A 23,129-nucleotide genomic window follows, 5' to 3' on the forward strand; every position below is an offset into this window, starting at 1 on the left:
GAGGTTTCTCATCTTCTTGGGGGGGGTTATGTTTATTCTTATGTTTATTTTTATAACATTCAATTTATATCAATGTATGGCATGGAAACAATGTAGAGACTAGACAGCCTTCTGTGGGGGGAGGGAAGGGAGGAGGGGGAAAAATTGTAGAATTCAGAGCCTTGCAAAAAATGATGGGTACTATTGTATACAATTGGAAAACAAATAAAATGGTTTTTTTTTAAAAAAAAAAAGAAAAGTCACATCCACTCCACTGATAAAACTGATCAACAATAGAGAACAAATACAGTAAACAAATTATCATTCAGTTAACATGTACTATATTATTGCACTGAAGCACTATATAAATATTAACTATTCATTATAATTACTACTATGTTTAGAGTATTGGACTAAGATCAGATAAAATTAATTGTGAGTTTGGATGTGTAGATTATATATGTATATATTTAATTAATTGAATCTAATATCCAAGTAATTTTGACAAAGAAAGAGTTCACATACCTACAAAATTACTCATTCTAAATCAACACTATCCAAAATGCAGTCTGTGGACCCCAATTTTATGTGGCCCCCTGTGGGTTTTCTAAATGCTTTAGTAAACTAAGTGAAGGTAATGCACAGCTCTCACTAAAATGACAAATCAAAATATGTCTATTGTCACAATAAAACCTTTTAAAAGTAAAATTGAATGGCCCCTGTTCTAACTCATAAGGCTAACTCTAAAATGATGATGATGAGGACAATAACAACAACTTGCCTCCCATTCCAGTATTTCAGGTTTTGAACAGAAGGAATTTTTGCAGTAACTGCATTTCAATTGAATATCACTTGGAGCTGCAAATTGACCATTTGGGGATGACTGCATACTAAGAGCCTGAAACACAAATGTGATAAAAAATAATTTTAAATTTTAATTAAGTTAATGATTTGAAATAATGTGAAAATTATAAAACAAAAAAGAACATGAAATTTATTTTTAAAACCTCTGATATATTGAAAATATAAAAAGTTTTTTATTTAAAATTGGAAACCTTAGTAATTCAGAATCCAAAGGTCATTTAAGAATAAACTCCTAAAATTCTCTCATGATAAACATTCAGAAACTAAAATAAATAACAGTTACATAAATTTTTCGAAGTACCTGTACCAGGAACAGCAGTGCTAGAATTAGATGAGGCCTAGACTCTTTTCGCCAATAAATCCATCTACCTCCCTTCCAATCAGGAAATGCTTCTTTACAAGACTATTTTAACTTTAAAAACTCTAAATGAATGAGTCAAAAATGTAAAGAATTTCTTTTATGATTAATTATTCTTAGTCCTGAACTTTAATTTTAACTATATTATCAAGTTATTAAAAGCAACAAATGCTGTCCCAGAATGGACCTGCAACTGGGTTGCCAATTAGATTGGGAAGCCACATACTATACAATAAGGCCAAATCATGCAACAGCAACTTCAGAACTCTATAGCGCACTAAAATGACTGCCATTGGCAGACAAAATTAGTTCTTTTTCATAAAATATAGCTTATCAACTCATTTATATATAATTTTTATGCAAGTATTTGTTATATTTCATCTCTTGACTGTCAGAGGTTTGAAAAAACATAATACAATTGTATTCTGTATTTTTTGGCTGTGATTTTATGCATTACATTAAACCAAATTTCTAAGGTTGACATGAATAAAACTGGTTTATGAAAGTAAAAATTTTATTTATTTAATCTAAGGAAATAACATATCCACATGGATAAAGATTGCACAAAACAAATGTCAAACCTGAAATTTAGCCACACAACTGGAATTGCAAAAGTTGTACAGTTTTCCATCAGGCATTGTGGCTTGGTACTGAGGTAAAGAATTTCGCTTACAAAAGTGACAAATGATTCCCAAACCTGAGGGAGAAAAGGCCACATATGATTTCCTTGAAGACTAAGTAATAAATAAAGTAACTAGTTTTAATGACCTATAAAAACTCATCTACTTAGCTCTCAATAGTTTCCAAGGGCACTCCTCACAACAGCACTATAAAGAAGGCATTACAAGAAGTATTATTATCTTCATTTCAAAAATGGAAAAAAAAAAAACCAACTTAAGTCTCAAACAGGTCAAGGGACCCTTTAAATTTCTCAAGATGAGAATCTGAATTCAGTTCTCATTATTCCCATTCTTCCCTATCTAAGATGCCACACTGAGCTAGCTTCATTAATGTTAAAGGCAATCCAGTCTGGAAATTATTAGTTTACAAGAATACAGTAACTTATATAGCACACTCTAGAATCACAGAATAATTGATTATGGGGTTGGAAGTATCCTTAAGAGAAATCATCTATTCCAAATCCCTCATTTTTTATGGATGAGGAAAAGGAAAAGCTATGCTTTTCCCAGTCATGAAACTATTAAGACAGGATCTGAATGCAACCTTCTTCTATCCTCAATTCTTAATACAGTATCATGCTGTCAATTAATTTTGTAAGGCTAGATTCCTGTATGTTATCTAAAAGAGCAAAAAGTAAGATATAAATAGTTCAAAAGTCTCTCTTATATTTTTAGCCATAAGTTTAAAGAGGAAATAATTTTTTAAACAATATTTACTAAGCTAGAATTGGTTAGAACTATGAAGATTTTAACTCAAAATTTTATAATTTTATTGATATGGATATGGTTACTCTGAATCCTCTAAAATTTAAACAGAGTCTGCTATAATTTGGCAGGTAATTTTTATTTTGGTTTCTGCTACGCAATGGGTTAAAGTTACTTGCCCAGGCAACACAGCTAGTAAGTATCAAGTGTCTGAAGCCAGATTTTAAACTTAATTCTTTCTTTCTTCAGGGTGAGTACTCTATCCATTGTGTCACACTACCCTGCAAGATAATTCTTGAGAATTACTATAACTGAATATTTCATCATCCTGCACTAAACATGACGAAGAATATTTTTTATTATAAATAATATGGGGCCTCAAAGACAAGAGTGAAAGCTCTGACGGGTTCTATAGAATGCTGGTTGGGCTCTGAATACTGACCCTCAAATATCAGTCCAAGGAGATTTCAATAGGAACATTTAAAGATAGGAATTGTTTTAGTGGGGGTATTGAATTAGTATTTTCTCATTAACTAATAATGTAACTACCTTGAAAAATATCAAAAACTAAAGATAAGAAGTCCAAGGGAAAGGAAAAATACACAGATATAGTTATTTGGAAATTTTAAAAACCTTTAAACTTACTTGTTGATTTTGCATATTTTGTCTTGTGCGTGTTCATACAAGCAGTTGAACAGTATGGCTCCATATACCCATTTGGACCTATGCACTGAGTCATATCAAAAAACCGACACTGAGTTCTACAACCAGTACAAGTTGTCAATTTACCATATTTCTAAAAAAAAAAAAAAAAAGAGTGTATTACTTAAAGAAGTTATCAATTCAACTAGAAGGTAAGCAAAGATGATTTGATATTTAGATGAATAAATCAAAAAACATTAAAATTACTAAATCTGATCAAAACAATCTACATAATTATGAAGACATTTGGGAATGAGAAGTTTCTTCAAAATTATGGGTATAGATTAATAAAATGTCAACAGCTTACAGTTATTTAAATAAAGATACTAACTTTCAAAAAATACTTAAATCTAAAAAGAGTTTGCTTCTCTACCAAAAAAAACTATTACATGCAATCTGGGTTATAGATTGGAATTGAACCATTCAACTTTGTGCTCATTTAGAGAAAAGGGATTCACATTTCTGTGTCTAAAGGACACAAGGAAGTGAAACTAAAAAAAAAAAAAAAACAGAAAAACTTTGTTAGGGGTTTGAATTCAACATATACAAACAGGTAAATGTATAACTGCAATCAAGGTCAATTCTCAAATGCTGAAAATCAATTAACAGAAACATGCAAATTAAAACAATTCTTAAAGTTGTCTCTTACACCCTTCAGAGTGCTAAGACAGGAATTGTGGGAAAATAGGCACATTAATGAAAATAAGACCAAAACCAATTATATAATCCATTTTTTCATTGTAGAGTGGAAGCTAGGTGGTACTTCTGTGGGAAAATGGGCAGAGCACTGCACCAAGAGTTAGGAAGATATGAGTTCCATTTTGGCTTCCATTTGAGAGTGACCTGAAATTACTTAACAATAATTCTGTTTGACTCAGTTTCTCCATCTATAAAATAGGAGTAAAAATACTAACTATTTTTCAGGGTTTTGTGAGGATCAAATAAGTCAACTGTAAAAGCAGTGCCTGGCTCTATATAAAAGCTGGCTATTGGGGTTGCTAGGTGGCGTAGTGGATAAAACACCGGCCTTGGAGTCAGGAGTACCTGGGTTCAAATCCGGTCTCAGACACTTAATAATTACCTAGCTGTGTGGCTTTGGGCAAGTCATTTAACCCCATTTGCCTTGCCAAATCCTGAAAAAAAAAAGCTGGCTATTAATACTAAAACAAAGAATAATAGATTATGATTCTGGAGAGAACTTTAGAATACCTATCTATTGATGTAGCTATGATTTGTTCCAGTCATTCTGGAAAGCAACTTCCGAGCAATATTACAACTAAATATTAAGAAAATGATCACTGATTAGGGAATAATATATAATAATATAATAAAATATTACTGCATCATAGGAAAAAGTGAAGTTTTTAAATGTCACATAACATTTGCTTGTCTATTAGCCACTCAGGGTTTTGTTAGACGTTTGTATAGCAAAAGGTAAACTACAAGAAAAATTGTTTAGATCAGTCAATGATTCAGGAGTGGGTAGTGTTCTCCCCACCCAGGACAAATGAATGGTTTTTCTACAAATCTACTTGAAACAGAGCTTCCAAAAAAAGTGATATTGGAAAATGGGAAATATATTTCTTTTGATAAAGCAGTGTTTAGGGAAATAGTGTCATAAATAATATTTCATTTATTTTCTTAGTAAATAAAGAATGTTTCATATGAAACAGAAATTGGACAAGGAGAAAGAAAGCAAGGCCACGTAGAAACAGTGAGTCAGATACATAGACTCTTAACAAGCATGCCCTAGGATGAAGAAGTAATAATACTTATTTCTTGCATATCTATAAACTTATCAAGCAAAGTATAACTATTAAAATTAATCTTTAGCACAGAGTAATTTTAATCAAGCATTGCCAAAGATTTGGAGGAATGTGACACAATTGGAAAAACAATGAAGGTCATACTAAGTACATAGTAGTTTAGTAAGTGAAATTCAAAATTTTATCAAGAACTTTAAAAAAGATAGGGTGAAACCAGTTTTTTAAGCTCAAGACAACTTGGAGAATCAGTATAAAATTTCTGTCTTACTGGCTAAGAGTGAAGTGTAAGTAAACAAAGGCCTGTCCTAGCAATGTGAAGAATGTGAATGTGAAGGCTGAAAAACTGGTCATAAGGAAATGATAGGGTATCCTTGGCACTCAGAGCAGGACTTTGTACTACAGATCACAAGGAGCTCTAGCACAACTAGAGCATGAAGTCACAGGAAAGGAGAGCAAAAAGGAGGCCTTGTGGTCACTCACAGACTAGAGTACAGGCCAAGAAAGAAGTGACCACAATTCCCTTAGAGCATATTACCTTGGAAGAATTGAAAATTTGTTTAACACCCCCTCTACCCCCCAAAACTAACTCTGGAAACAGCAGTATGAAAAACCTGAAGCTTGCGACAATGTTCAACTTTTAAACCTTAAGTCAAGAAATAGCCTGGAAATGAGCAAAGAACAAAGGAAAAAGTAGCACAAGGGAAGAACAAAAACAAAGTCAGAAGACGATAAAGTGAGAAGAACTACATCCAAAGCCTCAAAGAAACGTGAATTGGACTCAGACCCAAAAAGAATTTCTAGAAGAACCCAAAAAGGATTTTAAAAATCAATTAAGAAAAGACAAGAGAAAAAACTAGAAAAAGAAATGAGAATGGACTTCCAGCCAAGATGGCGGAGAAGACAAGCACAGTTCTGAAGTCTCCTGATCTCTTCTCCATCTATCACATGAAACAAACCTCTTAAAAGAAATCCTACCCACAAAACCCAGAAAGAAAAGCCAGGAGAAAGAACATCTACCTCAGGATTTGTCACCTGCAGCAGCTTTGGCCGAATTCGGGCGGGTGAGTCTGGGCTCAGAGTGAGGATCAGCCCCAGATCAGCCAGATTAACAGCTGAATTGGAACCGGGAGTCTGAGGGCCAGAGAGCTGGACCTGCTGGATCAGCAGTGGGGCTGGACGAAGGGGGCTTGGGTCCGCGGGGAAGCAGTGGCGCTGGTGTTGGTGCTGTCCCCCCTGGAGCTCAGGGACCGGGCTGGGGGAAGAGTTCTGGTGCAAGAGAGCTGCAGACGCCATCCCTAGGCTCCTCGGGTCTGAGAAACTCTTGAGCCCAAGCCTCCATTGCACAGAGGCCTCCTCCCAAAGGCAAACTACTTCTGCCTCAGGCCCAGGTGTGTGAGCAGAAGAACCAGCCCAGCTGAGGAATGACCTCAGGCCAGGGGAAAGCCCACCACTGATTGAAGGCAAGAGAATTCAATAGCTCCAACTCCTCCCTTCCAGCAAAGGCAGAAGGCCTCCCAACCAAGGTCACAGACACTCCAGAGAGGGCAACCAGTAAAGCCTTTAATGATCCCAAGCCCAGGTGAACCAGCCCTCCCAACTCAAGGTCTTAGCATAACGAAGAAGGGTCAGCGGAAAGGTGGATCCATAGAAAAATTCCTGGAAGGGAAAGACCCCAACTCAGAGAGACCTGGAACCTCTGAGGAGAATACAATCTGGTCTCCAGCCCAGAAAGACTTCCTTGAAGAAATAAGGAGCTTAAAAATTTGAGAGAGACAATTAACACCTTAGAAAGTACAACTGGACAAACATGAAAGGAGAAAAAATCTCTCAGATCATCAATTGGACAATTACAAAATGAGAATAATTCTCAAAGATCCTCAAAGGAGCAAATGCAAAAAGAAATTAATTCTCTCAAAACCTCAATTGGTCAAATGGAAAACTCTTTCAAAAGTAGAATTGACCAATTGGAAAAGGAGTTGCAAAAGGTTAATGAAGAAAATGCCTCCCCCCCCAAAATAATGGAGTCTACAGAAACTAGTGACTCCACGAAGACAGCAAGTCAATTAAATAAAATAAAAAAAATAGAAAAAAATAGAAGCAAATGGAAAATACCTCATCAACAAAACCACTGACCTTGAGAACAGATCGAGGAGGGGCAACCTAAAAATTACAGGACTTCCTGAAAACATCGAAGAGAAAAAAAGCCTGGACTTAATATTACAGGATCTAGTGATGGAAAACTGGAATCGGAGGGCAAAGTAATTACTGAAAGAGTACATCGATCCCCACCAGAAAAAGATCCTAAAATGAAAACACCAAGGAATGTTGTGGCCAAACTGCAGAACTATCAGATAAAAGAGAAAATCCTGCAAGCAGCCAGAAAGAAACAATTTAAATATCAAGGAGCCACAGTAAGGATCACGCAGGATCTGGCTGCATCAACTTTAAGGGATCAAAGGGCCTGGAAGGAGATATTGCGAAGAACACAGGAGTTTGGAATGCAGCCAAGAATCTACTTTCCTGCAAAGCTGAGCCTTCTCTTCCAGGCAAAAAGATGGACATTTAACGAAATGGAAGAATTCCAAAATTTTGGATAAAAAGACCAGAGCTAAATGGAAAATTTGGAAGTCAAACAGGAGGTTCAAGAGACACATGAAAAGGTAAAAAAAAAGGGGGGGCATAAAAGAAAAAAAATGCCCCCAGAATGGGGGTAAAAGAAAAAGATTCTCATAAACCTTGAGAAATGTAACTCTAACAGAGAGAATACACCTAAGCCAGAAATGATGGACATTCATGACCTATCCACGAGACTGCTATCTAATGGGATGTAACTGGCTTTAACCCCACTTGGGAGAAAAACTCTAATAACTCTAAGGAATTTTGACTCTATTCGATAGAATATACAGAACTAGAAGGGACAGACACTCAGAATTTTCTATGACTTAGAATGATCTAAAAAAAAAACACTATCGCCCTAAAAAGGGGGACAGGAAAGAGATGGGAGGAGGGAGGGGATTGAATGGGGGTAAATCTCATTACACTAAGAGGTACAAAAAACCTATGGTAATAGTGGGGAAGAAGGGAGCAGAGGAGAAACACCTGAATCTTCTCATCAGACTTGGCTTAAAGTCAACCTACACATACTCAGTTAACTTATAAAACATCTAACCTTTCAAGTATTAAAAGGAGAAAAGAAAGGGGAGTGGGGGAAAAGGGAAAAAGGGAAAGGGGTTAAGAAAGGGGAGGGTGTGATATAGGAGGGCAAACACAGTGAAGGGGGTGGTTTTCAGAAACAAAAGACTGGGGAATATGGATAAAAGGGGGGAGGGGGAAAAGGGGAAAAATACAGAGGGAAGATAGCACAGAGGGCAATAAAAAATTAGTAATCATAACCTTGAGAGTGAATGGGATGAACTCTCCCTTAAAACGTAAGCAAATAGCAGAGTGGATTAAAAACCAGAATCCTACAATATGCTGCTTACAAGAAACTCATTTGAAGCAGAGAAATACATAGAGTAAAGGTAAAAGGTTGGAGCAAAATATATTTTGCTTCAGCTGAAGTAAAAAAAGCAGGGGTAGCAATCCTTATCTCAGACAAAGCAGCAGCAAAAATAGATAGTGTTAAAAGAGATAAGGAAGGAAACTTTATCCTCCTAAAAGGTACCATAGACAATAAAGTCATTTCAATATTGAATATATATGCACCCAGTGGGACAGCACCCAAATTCTTAGAAGCTGAAAGAATTACAGGAAGACATAGACAGCAAAACTCTACTAGTGGGAGACCTCAACCTCCCGCTATCAGATCTAGATAAATCGAATCATAAAAACAAGAAAGAAATTAGGGAGGTAAATAGACTGTTAGAAAAATTAGATATGGTAGACTTATGGAGGAAACTGAACGGGGATAGAAAGGAATATACCTTTTTCTCTGCAGTATATGGAACTTATACAAAAATTGACCATGAACTAGGACATAAAAACCTAATGATCAACTTCAGAAAGGCAGAAATAGTGAATACATCTTTCTCAGATCACAATGCAATAAAAGTCATATGCAATACTGGGCCAAGGAGATATAGACCCAGAACAAATTGGAAACTGAATAACCTCATTTTAAAAAATGAGTGGACCAAAAAACAAATTATAGAAAGAATTAACCATTTTATCCTAGATAATGATAATAATGAAACAACATACCAAAACCTATAGGATTCATTCAAAGCAATTCTCAGGGGATATATTATAGCTCTAAATGCTTATATGAATAAATTGGGGAAAAAAGGAAATCAATGAACTAAACATGCAACTAAAAAAAATTAAAGATCAAAAATCCCCAATTAAGTACCAAACTAGAAATTCTAAAAATTAAAAGGAGAAATTAATAAAATTGAAAGCAAAAAAACTATTGAATTAATAAATAAAACCAAAAGTTGGTATTATGAAAAAAACCAATAAAATTGATAAAATTATAGACCTATTTCCCTGATGAATATAGATGCAAAAATCCTAAATAAAATCTTAGCAAAACGATTACAACAAGTCATCACTAGGATAATACATTATGATCAAGTAGGATTTATTCCAGGAATGCAGGGTTGGTTCAATATTAGGAAAACTGTTAGTATACTCAATTATATCAACAACAAACCTATCAGAAATCATATCAATAGATGCTGAAAAAGCTTTTGACAAAATACAGCATCCATTCATATTAAAAAACACTAGAGTGTAGGAATAAATGGACTGTTCCTTAAAATAATTAGCAGTATCTATCTGAAACCATCAACAAGCATTATATTCAATGGGGAGAGGCTAGAGGCATTTCCCAATAAAATCAGGGGGGAAACAAGGTTGCCCACTATCACCACTACTATTCAATATTGTATTAGAAATGTTAGCACCAGCAATTAGAGAAGAAAAAGAAATTGAAGGAATTAGAAATGGGAAGGAAGAGACAAAACTCTCACTCTTTGCAGATGACATGATGGTCTACCTAGAGAATACCAAGAAATCATCTAAAAAACTACTGGAAACAATTAGCAATTTTAGCAAAGTTGCAGGTTATAAAATAAACCCTCATAAATCCTCAACTTTTCTATACATGTCTAGCAAGAAACAGCAGGAAGAGCTAGAAAGAGAAATCTCATTCAAAGTAACCTCAGACAATATGAAATATTTGGGAGTCTATTTGCCAAGACAGACTCAGAATCTTTTTGAAAACAATTATAAAACACTTCTCACACAAATTAAATCAGATTTAAATAACTGGGCAAATATCAATTGCTCATGGATAGAGAGAGCTACTATAATAAAAATGACAATTCTACCAAAACTAAACTATCTGTTTAGTGCCCTACCAATCAAAATTCCAAAAAATTACTTTTAATGAGTTAGAAAAAATTGTTAAGTAAATTCATATGGAGAAATAAAAAGTCAAGAATTGCCAGGACCTTAATGAAAAAAAGTGCAAACGAAGGTGGCTTAGCCCTACCCGATCTAAAATTATATTATAAACCATCAGTCATCAAAACTGTTTGGTATTGGCTAAGAAACAGAGTGCTGGACCAGTGGAATAGACTAGGTGTAAAAGCAGAAGATGATTATAAGTAATTTGCTGTTTGATAAACCCAAAGAGTCCGGCCATTGGGATAAAAACTCCCTCTTTGATAAAAACTGCTGGGATAATTGGAAGTTAGTATGGAAGAAACTTAGATTAGACCAACACCTCACACCCTTTACCAAGATAAGATACAATTGGTTACAGGACTTTAGACATAAAAAACAATACTATAAGCAAATTAGAAGATCAAGGACTAGTCTACCTGTCAGATCTATGAAAAGGGGAACAGTTTATGACTAAGGAAGAGTTGGAGAACATCACCAAAAACCAATTAGATGATTTCAATTACATTAAATTAAAAAGCTTTTGCACAGATAAAACCACTGTAACCAAGATCAAAAGAAAAGTAGTAAATTGGGAAACAATCTTTACAACTAATGATTCTGACAAAGGGCTCATTTCTAAAATATACAGAGAACTGAATCATATTTTTGAAACAAAAAGCCATTCCCCAATTGACAAATGGTCAAAGGATATGCAAAGGCAATTTACAGATGAGGAGATCAAAGTAATCCATAGCCATATGAAAAAAATGCTCTAAATCATTATTAGAGAAATGCAAATTAAAGCTTCTCTGAGGTACCACCTCACACCTCTCAGATTGGCCAGTATGACCAGGAAGGATAATGATCATTGTTGGAAGGGATATGGGAAATCTGGGACACTATTACACTGTTGGTGGAGCTGTGAACTCATCCAACCCTTCTGGAGAGCTATTTGGAACTATACCCAAAGGGCAACAAAAATGTGCATACCCTTTGACCCAGCAATACCACTACTGGGTCTATATCCTGAAGAGATGATGAAAAAGGGTAAAACCATCACTTATACAAAAATATTTATAGCAGTTGTTTGTGGAGGCAAAGAATTGGAAATCAAGTAAATGTCCTTCAATTGGGGAATAGCTTAGCAAACTGTCGTATATGTATGTCATGGAATACTATTGTTTTATTAGAAACCAGGAGGGACAGGGTTTCAGGGAAGCCTGGAGGGATTTGCATAAATTGATGCTGAGTGAGATGAGCAGAACCAGAAAAACACTGTATACCCTATTAGCAACCTGGAGTGATGATCAACCTTGAAGGACTCACTCATTCCCTCAGTGCAACAATTGGGAACAAATTTGGGCTGTCCGCAAAGGAGAGTGCCATCTGTATCCAGATAAGGAGCTGTGGAGTTTGAACAAAGTTCAAGGACTATTCCCTTTAATTTAGGGGGAAAAAAACAGCTTGTTGTCTGATCTTGTTACCTCTTAGACTTCTTGTCTCTTCTTTAAGGATATGATTTGGATCAATGTACAACATGGAAACAAAGTTAAAGACTGACAGATTGCTTTCCGTGGGGGGGGGGGGGGGCAGCAGCGGGAAGTAAGATTGGGGGAAAAATGTAAAACTCAAATAATATCTTTAATAAAAATAAATAAAAAAAAGAAAAAGTAGGATTGGTGAAGAAGAAAAAAAAAGAATAGTGACAATGATCTGTTTATAGAACTTTAAGGATTGCAAAACACTTGTATGTATTATCTAATTTGATGTCTTTACATCTTTATTCTTTGACCTTACCACAATGTCTCATCCCTTATCTGGAATGTACCCTTGCTTTCTTATCTTTGTTTTCCTTAAATTCTTAATTTCTGGTGCTTTTTCCACTTCGAATTCTTCCTTAATCTCCCTAGTTGTTACTGCTGTTTTTCTTCTTAAATCACTTAATATAGATTTACCTGTTTATATATTTTTCTACTTTTGTCTTTCTTTTGCTTAGTTACTTGTGTATTAAAAAAAAATGAGTCATGCAGGAAAATCTCGGGGAACAAAATTCAACATATTGTAAAAGAGGCAAAAAAAGGGCACTTAAACAGAACTTAAACAAAAAGAGGCACAAAGTCTACTGAAGAAAGCAACTCCTTAAAAAGTACAATTAGCCAAGATGTACAATAATTCACTAAAGAGAAAAACCTCCTTAAAAAGTAAAATTAATCAAATGGAAAAGAAAATATAAAATATAAAAGCTCAATTATATTTTGTCAAGTGAAATCTATTGACTATACAAGACACTAATAAACAATAAAAAAATCAAAAGAATGAAAAAGTAGAAGAAAATGTGAAATATCTCATTGGAAAAAAAAACACTGCTGGACAATAGTTTGAGGAAGACATCATCAAAAAAAGAAAAAAAGCCTGGACATCATATTAAAAGAAATTTTCAAGAAAAACTGCTCTGATAATCTGGAACCAGAATAAAAAAAGACACTGAAAAAACTCTCCCATCATCTGCTGAAAAAGATCCCAAAATGAAAATTCCCAGACATGTTGTAACCAAATTCCAGAGCTTTCAAGTCAAGGAGAAAATATTACAAGCTATCAGAAACAAGCAATTTAAATACTGTGAAGTCACAGTCATGGGAGCACAATATTTAGCAGCTTCTACATTAAAGAACTGAAGGAACTGAAATATGATATTCCAGAGGGTAAAGGAATTAGAATTACAACTAAGAATCACATACTCAATAAAACATATCCCTCAGAGGAAAAAAAATACGTATTTAAGGAAATTGAGAACTTTCAAGCATTTCTGATGAGAAGAAATGAGCTGAAGAGAAAACCTGACTTTCAAATACAAGACTCAAGAAGTATAAAAAGTAGACAGGCAAGAGAAATCATAATGGATGCAATAAGGTTAAAGGGTTTACATTTTCTACATGGAAAGAGAATATATTTAACTCTTAAGAAAATTTTATCATTTTAAGAATAGTTAGAAGAAATATACCTAGACAGAGGGCATTAGTATAAGTCAACTATGAGACAATATTTAAAAAAAAAAATTAAAAGTAGGAGAAGAGGGAAGGGAGTGACAATGGGGTAAATTATCTTACATTTATAAAAGGGATATGAAACAATTTTTACAATAAAACATAAAAAGAGGTAGAGGCAAATAGACAATGCTTGAACCTTACTCTCATCAAATTGATTCAGAGGAAATAACATACACATTCATCTGGGTACAGAAATCTATCTTATTCTGCAAGGGATAAGGGAAGAATTTAAGAAAAGGGGAGAAGGGAGGATTGAGAGAGGCAGTTTTGGTCAGAAGAAAAACACTTGAGGAGGGACAGACTGAAAGATGGGGGGGGAGAAGAGATAGAAGACAGAATAAATGAGGACAAATAGGATGGCAAAAAACACAGTAATCATGTGACCTAATTATAAATTTAAATATTTAGTTTTAAAATCCCTAATCTAGTCCCAAACTTCATTTTCAACCTAAACTCTATAATTCAACCAAACTGGCCTCCTCTCTCTAGTCCTTTGAATAAGTCTCATGTAAGCTCTCTTATATTATCAGGGCCTCAGTGTATCTTTCTGGTCCCTCTGGATATCACCAGCTTTCCCATACTGTGCATGTGCTCCAGTTAAAACAACCTTCTCTCCATTCATCACAAAAAAAATTCTAGACCCTCTCTCCATGTCTTTTTTTTTTTAAGGTTTCTGCAAGGCAAATGGGGTTAAGTGGCCCAAGGCCACACAGCTAGGTAATTATTAAATGTCTGAGACGGCATTTGAACCCAGGTAACTCCTGACTCCTGGACCGGTGCTTTATCTACTACGCCACCTAGCCACCCCCCTCCGTATCTTTTCACTGGCTATACTAGATGACTAGAATATACTCTCTAATGTCCCAATCTCTCTCATATTAGGTAGTTAAGACAATACAGTTCAGATACTAACCTCAGCACAAAATCTTCCCTGATTTTACCATCTGCTGGTAACATACCTCCCAAAATATCTTCAATTCAAAACTACTTTGTTGTCTTTTTTCACTTCCTATTTATGCTGTTTTTTGACAGATAATTCTTGTCTCCCTCAATTTGAATGTGAAATATCTGTGAAGAGGAAATTAGTCTTGTATCTGTACACACTATAGTCTAGCCCATACATACTAGGTAGGTACTTGGTATACTTGAAGATTCATTGGCTGTTCCATTGGTGAAAAAAGGACAAATGAAGCTGCTTTCTGGGCAGAGCAGAATTGGTGGGTGCGAAGGTAAAATGAAATAAAATTATCACATTGCTTTAAAGTTCATAACAGAAGAAGTTTAGTATAGTATGATATAAAATTGACACCCAAGAATTTTAAATTAGAATCCTCATTATCACACTTATTTTCATCTTTTCTTTTTTCACTGCCTAAGGATATAAAATTCCCCTATTGTAGGAAGAAAAAAACATAACTATTGTCCTATATTGGGCATTCTCTTCACCAATAAATTCCTATAAAGTTTAATACACTATATAATAATCCATCCCATCATTTGACTGTTCACATAAAACTGAAACTGAATTATAACTGTTTTCTGAAAAATAACGTAACTCTCACTACCTAAATCTCCTGTCCTCTCTTCCTTAATCTCTTGAGCAGAATGTCACCTTCATCCTTCAGCACTAGATTATTGATTACCTCACTCTCACATCCTATTTGTGCTCTCGACTAAGTCCAATTCTCACTTCTATGAATAATACACAGACCTATCTTAACTCTCATTTCCTATCTCTAGTGTAGATTTTCTCTAACTAGAAGTCCTGTCAAAAAAAAAACTAAATATATCAAAAATTACTCCCATCAATCATCTTTGCCTTCAAAATACACCCTTTATGTCTCCAAACTCTCTTGTCTGTACTGAGAACAATACTACTAGTTCCCTAAATTTTTAAACTATAAATCCTCTTTGCTTCTTCTACCTATCATGTTACCCCTTCCACAAACAGCTGTCAATTCCTGCTCAATCAATATCTACTTCTCTTGTACATCTTTTCCGTTCTTTTAATTTATTCTCGACTAACCAATTAAAATGTTCTCTAATCTGTTCCTCTATTGGTCTCATTGCCTCCAGTCTTTAGTTTCTCAGAACAATAGTTCACATGTTTTAATATAAAAAGTTCTTCTAAAAATACCATACAGATATGGAGCATGGATGTTTGAGTTAGAGGAACACGAAAGATTTATATAAGGATAAATGCTAAACTATCAAACAAAAGTTAAACTCTGGGGACATTGCATTAAGTTAATTTTTGGAGTTGAATAGTCTAACAGAATGAATTAAGAAAGATAAAACAGAACCATAGATAAAGAAGAAACTGAGAATATAATATTAAGTACAAGTGGAATACAATGTTTAAAACTATAGAGAAAAATAAGTACAGTCACCCAATGTATCAAAGGAAGATGGTAATTCTAGACATTCTAAGGACAGAGAAATAAACAAAAAAAAGCATCTCCTGACCCCCCCCACTCTTAATTGTTTGAACATGGAAGAGTATATGAAAAATTAATGGGGTTCAATAAATAATAGATATTAAAAACGAAGTACAGTTTTCTTGAAGAAAAAGTTCAGGAAAGAGCTTTATTAGATAGGTAGGAAAAACCATTAGTAGCTGATATATTAAGACAGCTTAAAAAAAGGTGGTAAAACTTTTTAATCTTTTATGTCAGCAAGCCTTCACCCAAGGTTTGTAAAGGAAAAAACCAGATTGGCTGGCTGGATTCAATAATTAAGGAGACTCTTTCACTTGCCATAAATGTATCCCATATTCCTTTAGAGTATCATAACTTTTGCATAAAGATGGAATATGATGCTTGTATTAAAACATCAAACGACAGAGATGGATCCTACTCTATGTTTACTATATCATTACCTAATGCAAATTGAATTAATTTATCTTAGGCAGGATGTGAGGCAATCAGGCTTAAGTGACTTGCCCAGGGTCACACAGCTAGTTGGAGTCAGTTTTCTGAGGTCACATTCAAACTGTAGTCCTCCTGACTCCAAGAACAGTGTTCTATCGACCAAGAGAAGGTCAAAATGGGTGCAGGATTTAGGCAGAAAAGATAATATTTTGAGTCAGGAGAATAAGGAATAGCTTACCTGTCAAATTTATGGAAAGGGGAGCAGTTATAATCAAAGATGAGTTAGAGAACGTTATAAAAAACAAATTGGATAATTTTGATTACATTAAATTAAAAAGGTTTTGCACAACAAAACCACTGCAGCCAAGGTTAAAAAGAATGTAGTAAATTGGGAAACAATTTTAATAACTAATCTTTCTGAGAAAGGACTTATTTCTAAAATATATAAAGAACTGAATGGTCCTGATTCATATCTGGATCCAGAAGACCCCGGAAGAGAAAGTTAGCACAGCACTGCTTCATTCAATTGAATTCATGTGCTTTTCGTGGCATCATCTCTCTGATGTCATGGTCTTCTTCAAGAAGGAAGAACAAAACATAATAATAATAACAACAACAATAATAATAATTATTATTATTATCATTGTTATCATTATTATCTGGGCAGGATACCATTTATGGCAAGTCAAAGTCTCCATATTTATTGAATCCAGTCAGCCAATCAGCTTTTTCCCCCCTTTAAAAAACCTTGGATGAGATAGACCTTTGGAGAAAATGAATGAGGATAGGAAGGAATATACTTTATTTTCTGCAGTACATGGCACTTAGACAAAAATTGGCCATGTATTAGGGCATAAAAACCTTATAATCAAATTCTCAGATCATAATGCAAAACAAATTACATGTAATAATGGGCCAATGGAGAGAGACTTAATAACTGGGAACTAAATAATCTCATTTTAAAGATTGAGTGGATCAAACAACAAATTATAGAAAGAATTAATGATTTCCTCCTAGATAAAGACAATAAGGAGACAACAAAACTTTCAGAATACAGCCAATGGACTTATCAGGGGATATATTATATATCTTTAAATGCTTACATGAATAAATTAGAGAAAGAAGAAATCAATAAACTAAAAATACAACTTAAAAAATTAGAGATAACAAATTAAACCCCCTCAATTAAATACCAAATTAGAAATTCTAATTATTAAAGGGGAAATTAATAAAATTGAAAGCAAGAAAACTATTGAACTAATAAATAAAACCAAGAGTTGGTTTTATGAAAAAAAACCATTAAAATTGATAAATCTCTGGTTAATTTGATTAAAAAAAGAAAATCAAATTGCTAGTATTATAAATAAAAAAAGTGAATTCATCATCAATGAGAAGGAAATTAAAGTAATAATTCAAAATTATTTTCCCCAACTGTTTGCCGATAAAATTGATAAATCTAAGTGAAACGGATGTTTACAAAAATATAAGTTGCCCAGGTTAAATGACGAGAAAATTAAATACCTAAATAACCCTATCTCAGAAAAGGAAATTCAACAAGCTATTATTGAACTCCCTAGGAAATAACCTGGAGAGCCAGATGAATTCACAAACAAATTCTATCAAAATTTAGGAACAATTGGTTCCAATTCTATATAAACTCTTTGGAAAAATAGGTGAAGACAGAATTTTGTCTAATTCTTTCTACAAATATGGTGCTGATACCTAAACCAGAAGAGTCAAAACAGAGAAAGAAAATTATAGATCTTTCTCCCTGATGAATATAGATGTAAAAATCTTAAATAAAATCTCAGCAAAATGATTACAGCAAGTTATCACTAGAATAATACAGTATGACTAAGCAGGATTTATCCCAGGAAATGTAGGGGCTGGTTCAATATTAGGAAAACTGTTACTATAATTGACTATATCAATAACAAATCTATCAGAAATCATGATTACATCAATAGATGCTGAAAAGTCTTTGACAAAATTACTACTACCACCACCACCACCACTACTACTACACTTTGACAAAATTAATAATACTAGAGAACATACGAATAAATGGATTGTTCCTTAGAATGATAAGCAGTATCTAACTGAAACCATCAAGAAGCATTATATAAAATAGGGATAAGTTACAGACATTTCCAATAAGATCAGGTGAAACAAAGATGCCCATTATCACCACCACCAAAGAATTTGAAGGAATTATAATTGGGAAGGAAAAAACAAAACTCTCACTCTTTAGATGACATGATATAGTATACTTAAGAGAATTCTAAAAAACTACTAGAAACAATTAGCAACCGCAGGAAATAAAGTAAACTCCAAAAAATCCTCATCATTTCTATATATGACTAGCAAGATAAAGTAGCAAGAGGGGTGGCTAGGTGGTGTAGTGGATAAAGCACCAGCCCTGGAGTCAGGAGTACCTGGGTTCAAATCCGGTCTCAGACACTTAATAATTACCTAACCGTGTGGCCTTGGGCAAGCCACTTAACCCCATTTGTCTTGCAAAAAAACCTAAAAAAAAAAAAAAAAAGATAAAGTAGCAAGAGCTAGAAAGAGAAATCCCATTCAAAGTTAACTTCAGACAATATAAAATACTTGGGAGTCCACCTGTCAAGGCAGACTCAAAAACTCTATGGAAAACAATTACATAACACTTCTCACTCAAATAAAATCAAATTTAAATAATGGGCCAAATATCAACTGCTCATGAATAGGCCAAGCTAATATAATAAAAAAATGACAATTCTACCTAAATTAAACTAAATTATTTAATGCCCTACCAATCAAAATCCCAAACTTTAATGAGTTAGAAAAAATTCTAAGTAAATTCATATGGTGAAATAAGAAGGCAAGAATTTCCAGGGATTTAATGAAATAAAAAGCGCAAAAGAAGGTGGCTTAGTCCTATCAGATCCAAAATTATTTTATAAAGTATCAGTCATCAAAACTGTCTGGTATTGGTTAAGAAATGAGTGGTGGATCAATGGAATGGACTAGGTACAAAAGAGAAAGCAGGAAATGTAATCTGCTGTTTTAAAATGGGTACAAGATTTAGACATAAAAGATAGTATCATAAGCAAACTAAGAAATCAAGGAGTAGTTCACCTGTCAGATCTATGGAAAGGGAAGCAGTTTATGACCAAAGAAGAGATGAAGAACATCATTAAAAACAAACTAGATAGTTTTGATTACATTAAATTAAAAAGCTTTTGCACAGACAAAACAACTGTAACCAAGATCAAAAGAAATGCGGAAAATTAGGAAACAATTTTTAAAACTAGTATTTCTGACAAAGGACTCACTTCTAAAATATATAGAGAATTGAGTTAAATTTATAGAAAAACAAGCCATTCCCCAATTGACAAATGGTCAAAGGATAGGCAGAGACAATTTACAGATGAGGAAATCAAAGCAATCCACAGTCATATGAAAAAACTGCTCTAAATCTTTACTGACTGAACAAATGCAAATTAAAGCTTCTCTGAGGTACCACCTCACACCACTCAGACTGGCGAATATGACCAGAAAGGACAATGATCAATGTTGGAAGGGATGTGGGAAAACTGGAACATTGTTGATGGAGCTATGACTCATTCATCCTTTCTGGAGAGCAATTTGGAATTATGTCCAAAGGGCAATAAAAATGTGCATATCCTTTGATCCAGCAATACCATTACTGGTATACCCTGAAGAGATCATGAAAAAAGGATAAAAACATCACTTCATAGCAGCTCTCTTTGTGGTAGCAAAGAATTGGAAATGGGAGTGAATGTCCATCAATTGGGGAATGGCTAAACAAATTGTGGTATATGTGCGTGATGTAACACTACTGTTCTATTAGAAACCAAGAAGGATGGGAATTCAGAGAAGTCTGGAAGGATTTGCATGAACTGATGCTGAGTGAGATGAGCAGAACCACAAGAACATTGTACACCATAAAAGCAACATGGGGGGTGATGATCAATCTAAATGGATTTGCTCATTTCATCAGTGCAACTATCAGGGACAATTTTAGGGCGTCTGTGATGGAAAATATCATCTGTATCCAAAGAAAAGAATCATAGTTTAAACAAAGATTATTACCTTTAATTTAAAACTTATAATTTTGCTATCTCTTATGTTTTATTTTTTCCTGAAGGATATATTTTCTCTCTCAACACACTCAAATTTTGATCAATTGTATAGTATGGAAACAACATAAAGACTATCAGACTGCATGGGGGGAAATGGGAGGAGGGAAGCAAGATTAAGGAAAAATTGTAAAATTTCAAAAAAGAAAAACAAAAAAATGTAATTAAATGTAATTAACAAGTTACGGAGAAACAAGCATGTAGGCAAACCTAAAAGAATAAACTAAACATTAGGCATTTCCAGTCTCATATAAATTTCTAGTTTCTTATAAACCTATGAAGACTAACCTCATTATTTGAGAAGGAATGGAGATATCAAACTCAAAATTTAACACACTATATTTATGCTTATTTCCCTGAAGTTAATTACAAGATCAATGTCTACATTATTAACTTTTGCATTCACTCCATTTCAGAAATGCTAAAATCTCAAAATTTAAGTTTAGTAAATCTAATTTATTCAACTAACTTTTTTGCTAAATGAAATCAAGGTAAGGGATGTAAGGACTATTATTACTAAGCTTTATAGTGCACCGGAAAAATTAAGACAATACTTTTTGAAGCTTTATTAAAGTGGCTATTTTTATTTTATTTTATTAGAGTGGATAACTAAATCAAAATAATTAAACAACAAAATTCAGTAATAATTGTCAATCAGTTTACAATAATTTTGGCAAAGAATGTTGTGCTGCATGGGTGAAGGGAAAAAACTTTGATTCACATCACTGAAAACTCAAGAATTGGGATACACACACACACACACACACACACACACACACACACACAATTTAGGTTTTTGCAAGGCAAATGGGGTTAAATGGCTTGCCCAAGGCCACACAGCTAGGTGACTATTAAGTGTGAGGCCGGATTTGAACTCAGGTACTCCTGACTCCAGGACCTGTGCTCAATGCACCCACCTAGCCGCCCCTGGGTAATATTTTTTAAGAAATTAAATAAACTTGTGAAAAGCAAATTAAGCAATTTTTACAATAGGCTAAATTATAACAATCTTTACTAAAGGATGTTTAGGTAATATTAAAGATTAAGATAAAACTGATTTATAATTACCACTGTTCATTATGGAACATTTTAAAAAGGATCGGTAATTTCCTTAGCAAATCTTAATAATTAGCAAATATTAAGAATCTATTTTGTGTTAACACACTGCTAACAATGAAGTTATGCAAGTACAAAAAAAATGAAACAAGTCTTCTTAGGTAGGCAAAGAGAAAGAACCATTCACTCAAAAGCAAAATTATCAAGGGAACCCACAAGTATGTGAAAGGTAAAGGGTTAGGCCCTTTCTGTTCAGTCATCTATTTGGATAAGACATTCATTCTGGAACTAAAAAGTTCAGAGTCTAAGTATTAAAAATTCTTTAACACTTCTACTACCTCTAGATACTCTGAAACTCTGCTATACTTGGGAAAATTTTTTACCAAATGCCTTAATGTCTTTACTGCCATTCAATTTAGGCCTGGTCATTAGCATTCTATTAAAAGCGCTCTAAAAATTTTCCATCACTAAATCTAAAAGGCATTTTAGTACCCATATTTACTCCTCTGCAATATGATGCTATTGAATACTCCCCCCCTACTAAGAAAAGTTCTTTATTCCTTTAACTTCAAATAGATCATAGATTCCTGGTTCTCCAAATTTCTAATTTCCCTTATTTCAATTCTCGTTCTTGGCCAAACACTTATTGCAGGTGCTCTCAAGTCTTTTGTGTTTGTCTAAACACATTTCATTCCCACCTCTTCAGCTATCTTGTCTAAAATAGCTAATTGTCAAATATTTAACCCCAGGTCTTACTTTTAAGGCTAATCACACTCCTGAGCACTGGACTGGGATTACCAGTCACCCGATAACTTTCTCCAACGGAATCATGCATCATCATCTCAACATGTCAAAATGGAGCTTGATGGTAGCTATTATGTCATTGTTTAGCTATGACTATGTAGCTACATGACCCCATTTGGGATTTTCTTGATAAAGATACTGGCATGGTTTGTCATTTCCTATGCTAGCTCATTTTATTGAGGCAAACAGTCACACAACCAGTAGGTGCCTGAGGCAGAATTGGAACTTAGAAAAAAAGAGTCTTGCTGACTCCAGGTTCAGAACTCAATTCACTATGCCACCTAACTACCCCCAATGAAGTAAACCTTGTGGTCATTTTTTCATCTCATTTCTTATTCATTTACAAAATCTACCTATGAAATATTTCTCAAATCCACCCCCATTATCAAAATTCTATCACCCAGAAACAGGCCATTATTATTAAATCTGAAATAAATAGTCTAGTATACTCTACTCTCTACCTACTCCATATAATGTTAACAAAATACAATTTTTACAAAGAGATAAACTGCAAGAGTATCTTCATTGGCTTCCTAAGGCATACCTATTGAAATATCTTATCTTTTAGTCAAGGTTCATCTAAAAACTAGTCATTTGCCCCACTCTCTTTCCAAGGTAAGCAGTCTACAGAATTCTCTTTAAACTTTCTATTCTCAATAAGCTTAAAATGTACTCTTTCTACTCCCTTCCCAGTTAAATTCCTGAACAATATAAATGCAGCTTCTTCTGTGTACTTCTTTCAATTAATTTGTTACAATTTACTAT

General features: G+C 34.1%; 1 protein-coding gene across 2 annotated transcripts in view; it reads right to left on the reverse strand.

The window, feature by feature from the left end:
* ZMYM2 (zinc finger MYM-type containing 2) overlaps positions 1–23,129 on the reverse strand; it is a 103,431-nt gene that overhangs the window by 41,214 nt on the left and 39,088 nt on the right. For both annotated transcript variants that reach the window (XM_074216251.1, XM_074216250.1), the window contains 3 exons: positions 3,232–3,382; positions 1,783–1,898; positions 761–877 (listed from right to left, as the gene is read on the reverse strand). In XM_074216251.1, the coding sequence (XP_074072352.1) occupies positions 761–877; positions 1,783–1,898; positions 3,232–3,382 (384 nt within the window). The remainder of the gene's footprint in view (positions 1–760; positions 878–1,782; positions 1,899–3,231; positions 3,383–23,129) is intronic.

Source organism: Macrotis lagotis, chromosome 1 (genome assembly GCF_037893015.1).
Source record: "Macrotis lagotis isolate mMagLag1 chromosome 1, bilby.v1.9.chrom.fasta, whole genome shotgun sequence".
Classification (NCBI taxonomy): domain Eukaryota; kingdom Metazoa; phylum Chordata; class Mammalia; order Peramelemorphia; family Peramelidae; genus Macrotis; species Macrotis lagotis.